This window comes from Gavialis gangeticus, unplaced genomic scaffold, assembly GCF_001723915.1.
Source record: "Gavialis gangeticus isolate Ggan-Ray unplaced genomic scaffold, GavGan_comp1, whole genome shotgun sequence".
Lineage (NCBI taxonomy): Eukaryota > Metazoa > Chordata > Crocodylia > Gavialidae > Gavialis > Gavialis gangeticus.
In genome coordinates, this window is record NW_017728992.1 from 73,559,268 (window position 1) to 73,566,767 (window position 7,500).

A 7,500-nucleotide genomic window follows, 5' to 3' on the forward strand; every position below is an offset into this window, starting at 1 on the left:
AATATATATATATATATATATATATATATATATATATATATAAAAAAAAAACATTTCACTTCTGAACAGTATTCTCTGTTTTCTAAACTGAATGCTCAAGATCTTCTGCTCTGTAAGAGACAAAGGGCCAGATTCTGCCATTCTCCACATATTGAATAGCACTTTCACTCTCCAAGTAATCACCCCGAAGAAAATGAGACTATACAGAGTCTGGTATTATTTCATGTGAGTAGCAAAATCTTGCCTAAAGAAAAAAGAAGCAGAATAAAGAATAAAGGAGCAGAAGCAAACGGGTAAGTTGTAAGTCCTGGAGTCAGTCGTCCCTCGTGTCAAACATCTGTCAAATATGCTGAACATTCCTCATGGATACCAATATACCTCATGCCTTGAGGCTGGGGGAAGGGAAGGCTTATTAAGCTGGTCAAGACTTCTCAACTACATGCGAGGATTTGCTCCTTTGCCCTTGAATCAAGGGTCTTTGACAGGTGATAAAAGTAAATCTTGGATTGGGAGATGTTTTGTGTCAGCCCCCTAGACAGTTTGTATTGCAGCAGGGAATTATTTAAGCCATTTAGACCCTTTTTGATACCTATCCTCTTCAAACCTGATTGTAATTTGCTCGAGCATTCTGCGCTCAGGGAAAACCGTGTCAACCAGTGATACACAAGAGAAATATAGATACAAGGAGTGGTGTGCGTAACTTAGAAGTGAGATAAAGTTGTGCATTGGAAAAGAATATCATGGAACCCACATTAGCACAAAGACCACAGGGAAAAGGTGGACTGTGCCATTTTCTTTGAAACAAATATAAGACACAGATAATTTTTCTACTAAAGAATCATTTCTGATTGTTTGTGCCACAGAGGCAGATAAATGCCAAAAAGATAGATCCCTCTGTCTCCGAGATACTTCCTGTATAGTATAAAGTTAATAGCAAAGTAATAACGAGAGTCTAGTCCTGACATAAAATATAAAGTTATGCCTGCTGGATGCAGGCTTCATGATCTATAACCTGTGAATGCCTTTGATCATAGCAGGGAAGTTTCCACCCGGGTGGCAAGAGGAGGGCAAATACCATCCAGCAAACAGAACAGTGTTTTATACATGGTTACAATGATCAATATCATTAAGATAACTTTAAGCACTTAACTGTAAATAATGACACTTAAAAGAAGTAGCCAGCTTTTGAGACACCTTGGCTATTAACAGCTCTCAATAATGTCCATGGGAGTTTTAGGTACGAAGCTCTAAAAAACAGTCCATTTTAATGTAGGTGCTTAAATACAGGTATGGGTATCTAGTTTTATTCATCTGTATTTGGAAACTTTGGCTAAAGTGTTTTACCATTGGAACTATACCAACTTAAAAGAGCTGGAGGCCTTATCCAGCCTCTTTAATTATGTGATCACATACCATTTCTCAAGTAACAATTTAATATATTGCACTCTCACATACAACATGCCCCACAATATAATACACCTAATTTAGAAGGCAGAATGAAGAAAAAAGGATGTTTCAAGAGTTATGACTGCACAGAGCATGGACAGAGCACATCTTTAACTGATTCACCCTCCCTTTCTTGCTTAATTAAAGCTGAAACCATAGCTACTGCTGAAGTCTGGTATCCATGGGTTAACCTGTTTTTGAAATAGCATTTCCAAGGCTGCGAAATGGGAGGGAGACCAGACAAACAGCAAAACTGCCCTAAGAAAGGTTAGCTTGATTAACAGAACATCAAGACAATTACAAAGGAGAGATGTTCATTAACAACTATGAAGTGAAGAATAATGTGAGAATCAACCTACTCCCCCAACTGCCTGAATGGTAATGTCACAGCTACCGCACTGTAGAGCAGGAATCAAAGCAGGGTGCTTCTATCAGCAGAAAATCAGCTTCCCCACTTTATACATGCATCCCAACAGGTGATTGGTTTGTGTGGGGAGAGGAGGGAGGAAGCAGCATGTAGTATGTGAGAAAATATGACATACTGTTTTCCTGCAATTCTGGATAAATGTGTAGTACCTTGAAACATTTTTCAGTTCCTTTTTATGTACAGTAATTACCTTATAATAGTAAATTTATCTATTGATTTTATATTGCAACTTTTTATGCACATTGATAATTCTATCAGCACTCGCAGGTTACATATTTTCTTTTCAACCATCAGTAAATTCTGCCTATGATATAGCACAGGAAATAATGCTGCTAAGGATGACGATAATTTTAGATGCATACTTGGTCACAGAGTGGTTTATATTAGGGCTGTGCAAAGCTTTGGGTGCTGATTCAATTTGGAGGAGATCTGGCTCAATTTGGCAGCTGAATCTCCAAATCTGGATTGAACTGGGGGACCAATAAAAAGGTCTGCATTCAATTCGAAGCCTCCAAATCGATTTGGAAAAGATTCAGAAAAAGATTTGAAGATTCAGGAAGTCCCCACTCACTGCTGCAGGGAGCTGGATCTGGGCTCCATGCCGGTAAGCAGGGGGGGAGCAGGGAGTCACAGGGGGACCCCTGCCAGGCCCCATCCCCTGCCTGCTTCCCGAGCCCCCCCGAGTGCCCCCTGACCCCTACCTGCTCTCCCAGCCCCATCAATGGCTGCCCCACTTGGCCCCAGCATCCCGGTTGTTTGGGGGGGAAAAAAAAAGCCCCACACTCAACAGCTCCTGCCAGGCAGGTAGGTGATCCCCGCTGCCCCCCACTGTCCCGTGCTACGTGGGGGGGGTCTGCCACAAGCCCCCATCCTCCACCTGCTCTCCCAGCCCCATCAATGGCTGCCCCACCTGGCCACAGCGTCCCAGCTGTTTAAAAAAAAAAAAAAAGAAAGAAAAAAAGCCCTGTACTATCCAGATGCTGCAGTAGCCATCAGGGCTTCTAGGGGCTCATAGCAGAGGCCCCCATGCAGTGCGGGACAATGGGGGGCCCCCCTACCTGGCAGCAACTGGTGAGTGTGTGGTTTTTTCTTTTTTTTTTTTAAAGAGCTGGGACACTGGGGCTGGGCGAGGCAGCCATTGACAGGGCTGGAAGAGTGGGTGGGGATGGGGCTTGTTTGATTTGGAGATTTGGCCGAATCAGCAGCTGCTGCATCTCTGAATCAGATTTGGCTGAATCGATTTGGGACAGTGATTTGAATCACTGTCATCCTAATTGGCTGAATCCAAATCCAAAGTGAATACTCGATGCTTCGCACAGGCCTAGTATATATACACCAACAAATTTGCTCTGTTACTGAAATGGTGTTCACATTCCACATAAACAAATCTAAAGAACTATCCAAGAGTGTTAAACTCTGACTCCCAAAGGAAAAGCAGGGAGTCATGGGGACCCCAGCCAGGCCCCAACCCCTGCCTGTTGCCCCAACCTCCTTGAGTGCCCCCCGACCTGCTCTCCCAGCTCCATCAATGGCCGCCCCATCTGGCCCCAGCATCCTGGTTGTTTAAAAAGAAGCAAAAAAAAAAAATAAATAAACAAAGCCCTGCACTCACCGGCTGCTGCAGTGGCCATCAGAGCTTCTGGGGGCTCGTGGCAGAGCCCCCCAAGCAGTGTGGGGCAGTGGGGATTGCCCCCCCCCCAACCTGGTGAGTGCGTGGCTTTTTTTTTTCCTAAAGAGCTGGGATGCTGGGGTGGGTGAGGCAGCCATTGACAGGGCTGGAAGAATGCATGCAATACAGTGTGGGCGCATCAGCTTGTGTGCTCCCAGACTCAATTAACCAAGTCTGCTCTGATGTGCTGGATTTCTAGTGTGTCAGAGCAGACAATAATATGTCTATAAAACCTTATAATTTTTCCCATTTTCCTATTCCAAAACACATGTTTTATCATTTCTGCTACTTCTCAGTTCTACCTCTGGATCAGAATCCCAATGTGCCAGGTAAAATACAAACACAGAACATAAAGATGATCCATAGCTCAAAGGTTCTAAAATTTCTGACTTGTTTCTGCACAGGCTTATGCTCCAAAGAGCCAGTGTTCAAGAATAGACCAGGACCAGTAAACTCTAGTTCAATAGGCAAAAGTGTCTGAAAGGTACAGAAAATGGAAAAAGCAAGGTAAAACTGAAGTATGGAACCTTAATTACAGCAGTTGTTATTAATCAGAAAGTGATACACTGATAGAATACAGTACTATATGTCCTGAATGTGTCATCCTGAACACTTTAAAAATACAAACATTCAGCAGCAAGTAGGAATTGAATGAAGCAAGCCTTTTTCACATACGTAAATCTTTTGTTATCACAAAAGTTAATCCTGGAAATGGCAATCATTGTAATTTAGTGCAGAGCTTGGCCTTGTATATTTATCTTTATGAGAAATTTGTGTAATGATGTTAGGAGTTAGTCTTGAAAAACCCACCTCTGTGTGAGCATCAGCCTTCCCTCCAAAAACCCACCTCTGTGTGAGCATCAGCCTTCCCTCCAAATGTGTTTGGTTTAATAAACTGACATCATGGCTGCATGTATGGTTCAGGCTTTCCAAGCAAACAGTGAGGGCTTACTCAAGAAAATTCTGGTCTACAGTGGAGAGTGGCCTGACTTAGAATTAGTTTACATAGTGCCACAGCATAAAAGCCCCATAGAGATTTCATTATAAAATCTATGGAAAATTCATGATGCAACAATTAGAGCCTTAAATATGTTAACAATTTCTGCCCACTGTACATTAGACAATGCTGACTTAACTACACACAGTAATTCTTGATGATATTATATTATCCTCAAGCTAGTCACTAAAATGAAAATGACAGTGGTTTAAAAACCACTTCTGCATCTGTTTGAGCAAAACCTACTCAAATAATCAAATACTTACTATAGACTACTAAAAAGCACAATTAAGGTAAAATGTATTAATAAATATTTAATACTTATACGTTTTTAGTTTTGTACAGCTAAGACCCAATTAATTTTATCTGATACTAAATTTTTATAACTAGGTGGTATGAAAACGTTACCAATCCTAGAAGAGAAAGCCTCCTTTATAAGCAAACCATGTGGTATTTTTTAAAGTTGCATCTATTAATTACAAACTGTCTTAAAACTGCAAAAGGTTAACTGCAGCTTTGCTATCTTTGAACTACGACTCAATCCAAAATAATGGAATCACCTAAATACGGTTCCTAATTTTCACCTAGAGACCCGTCAGAAAGATTTTTGCAAAAGCTTCACACGCTGCTTAATCTATCTGGGCCTTGAAAAAAGTCTTTAGTGTACTTAGCTTTAATTTAAAGTATATATCAGAACTTTACCATTTTACCTTGCTTAAAAAAATAGAAATGATTAAAACGTGTAGTTAACTGCATTTAATATAAACTCTTGTTATACAGTGTTTACAAAAATGAAAAAAGCAAAGCAAGCAATGAAGCAATATATTATTTGTGCTATAATGTACTATTTGACTTGCTTAATTCCCTAGTCTGAATGTTATTCCCTTGCTGGAGAAAAAAATACCAAAGGGTAAAGACAGCTTTACTGACCTGTGTGCTGCCTCCGATGCTTGGTGAGGGCATGACGTGTCCCGCCGGCAAAGCCACAAAGGTCACATAGGAATGACTTCTCGCCTGTTGCAACAATAAACAGATGAGGGACTGCGGAGGTCACAGATCATTAAAACATATCTATCAAGGCTTTCAGGGTTACTAATTCCTCCAATCAAATGTTTCCATGTAAATATGTCAAATGGGAATGAAATTACCACTGCGGTTTATTGACTGTGATAAAATCTGAAAAGCACCACTGAACATAATTACATACTTGTCAGACCCATAAAAATTAGCTTTATTATCAATGGAATGGTTTTGTACAACTTCATTTCTGTTAGATGTCTTCCAGATGGGGCTGCTTTATGCACTTGAACAGTTTTTATGCATATCCTGATTTTTTACAATTCCCATACATCTGGCCTTTCTATGCTGAGTAAAGATTGCCTGAAAAAGTTAATATACTGTATATATGATTCTGCTTAAATAAAATATATTGTATTTACTAACAAATTAAGGATACTGAGAAAATTTTAACTGATTTGAACACAGTCTTCTTTAGTAACCTTCTATTTAATCATACAAATTAAATTATTTACTTGACTATTTTGAAAAGCCCAGGCAACAATAAAAGCCCTATTATTCAGTACCAGTGGCAATTCAGTACTGTTTATGTTTCTAAAACTTTCAGGATATTAAAAAACAAAAACCCCAAGTCTGGGGATTACTACAGAAATCGAAGTAAAACTCATGTTATTTATCTTCAATGCTATTCCTTTGTTTCAAACTTTGGAACAATTAGAAAAAGATTTGGCAGGCTCACTACTTTTAAAGCATGTAAATGTTCAGTTTTTAATATTTTTATACCAGCCAAAATTTTGCCCCATTGCCTATAAATACAATCTATCAATTCACAGTAGCATTTTTACTTAGTAAGTACTAGCATGGCTAAGCAGATTCATCTCTTAAGGCCCACGTAAAATGCCATTATAGAATAATAATGCTAATCTTGGACCAACCCAGTGAAATTATAAAACAGCTTTAAAAACAAAATGAGTCACTTTACTAATGTGGATCCAAATTATCCCCTTTCCTGCAGTGACAGAAATGGGAAGGGAACCAAGCAGCCAGGGTGCTGCTTCAGATGAATCTAATAGTTTCCTTCGTACTTTCTTTCAGGGGAAGGACTTTTAGGATTCATAGATTATCATGTGGCATGTGGATCCCTCTAATACACAGTATATAGAGAGGCCACGCAGGTCCTGAAGGGTCACACATACTATGCAACTTTTCTGGCTCAGTCCCACCTTCCACAGACCCTGCAGTCACCTCCACTTATACCTGTACAAGCAATCTGTTATGGAATTAGTGCAGAGCCTGAGCTATAAGTGATTTCAGCAGCATAAGTAAAAAACAAAGTTAATGAGATATTAATTGCCTATGAAAAAAAGAATGCCACAGGTGGCAGCTCCTACTCCTCCACCTCCAGACTATATACACACAAAAAATTGTCAAAGCCACAGGTAAAGCAGTGATTCCCTGGTGGCAGCATTCCCAATTCTAAGGTCCCTTGGTTACAGAAATAGAGAAAATCATCCATTGGCTTTAAGGACAGTTAATGCCAAATTTTCAACGCATCTTCAACCTTGTTGTTATATATGTTCACAGGTAGTTTGTTTCCAGGCAGTTAGGTGTTTAGAAAAGCTCCTTGCACAGGCAAATCTAAACTTTGTAACATTAGCATTGATATTTTATGAACAAATTTGCATGTCAAAACATACACCAACAAATTTAGAGCCTGGGTTTGAAAATTTAGCCCCTAATGCAACAGGCATTCCAAGATGGTATCCTACACACAGGGCATGTCTACACATGAAATTACATTTGCTTAAATTTACTTAACAGTAAGTTACTGTGCAGTAAGTAGGAATAGACGAGCATCTACCCGTGCAGGTGTTAAAGCATATCAACACTGAGTGCAGACTGACGTGGGACTAACTTTAGTCCACACATACACAATGTTACTGC

At 39.9% G+C, this 7,500-nt stretch overlaps 1 protein-coding gene across 1 annotated transcript in view; it reads right to left on the reverse strand.

Annotated features, from left to right (window-relative positions):
* ZNF407 (zinc finger protein 407) overlaps positions 1 to 7,500 on the reverse strand; it is a 545,661-nt gene that overhangs the window by 210,419 nt on the left and 327,742 nt on the right. Inside the window, 1 exon segment of the mRNA XM_019524335.1 lies at positions 5,470 to 5,553. Coding sequence (XP_019379880.1) covers positions 5,470 to 5,553 — 84 coding nt within the window.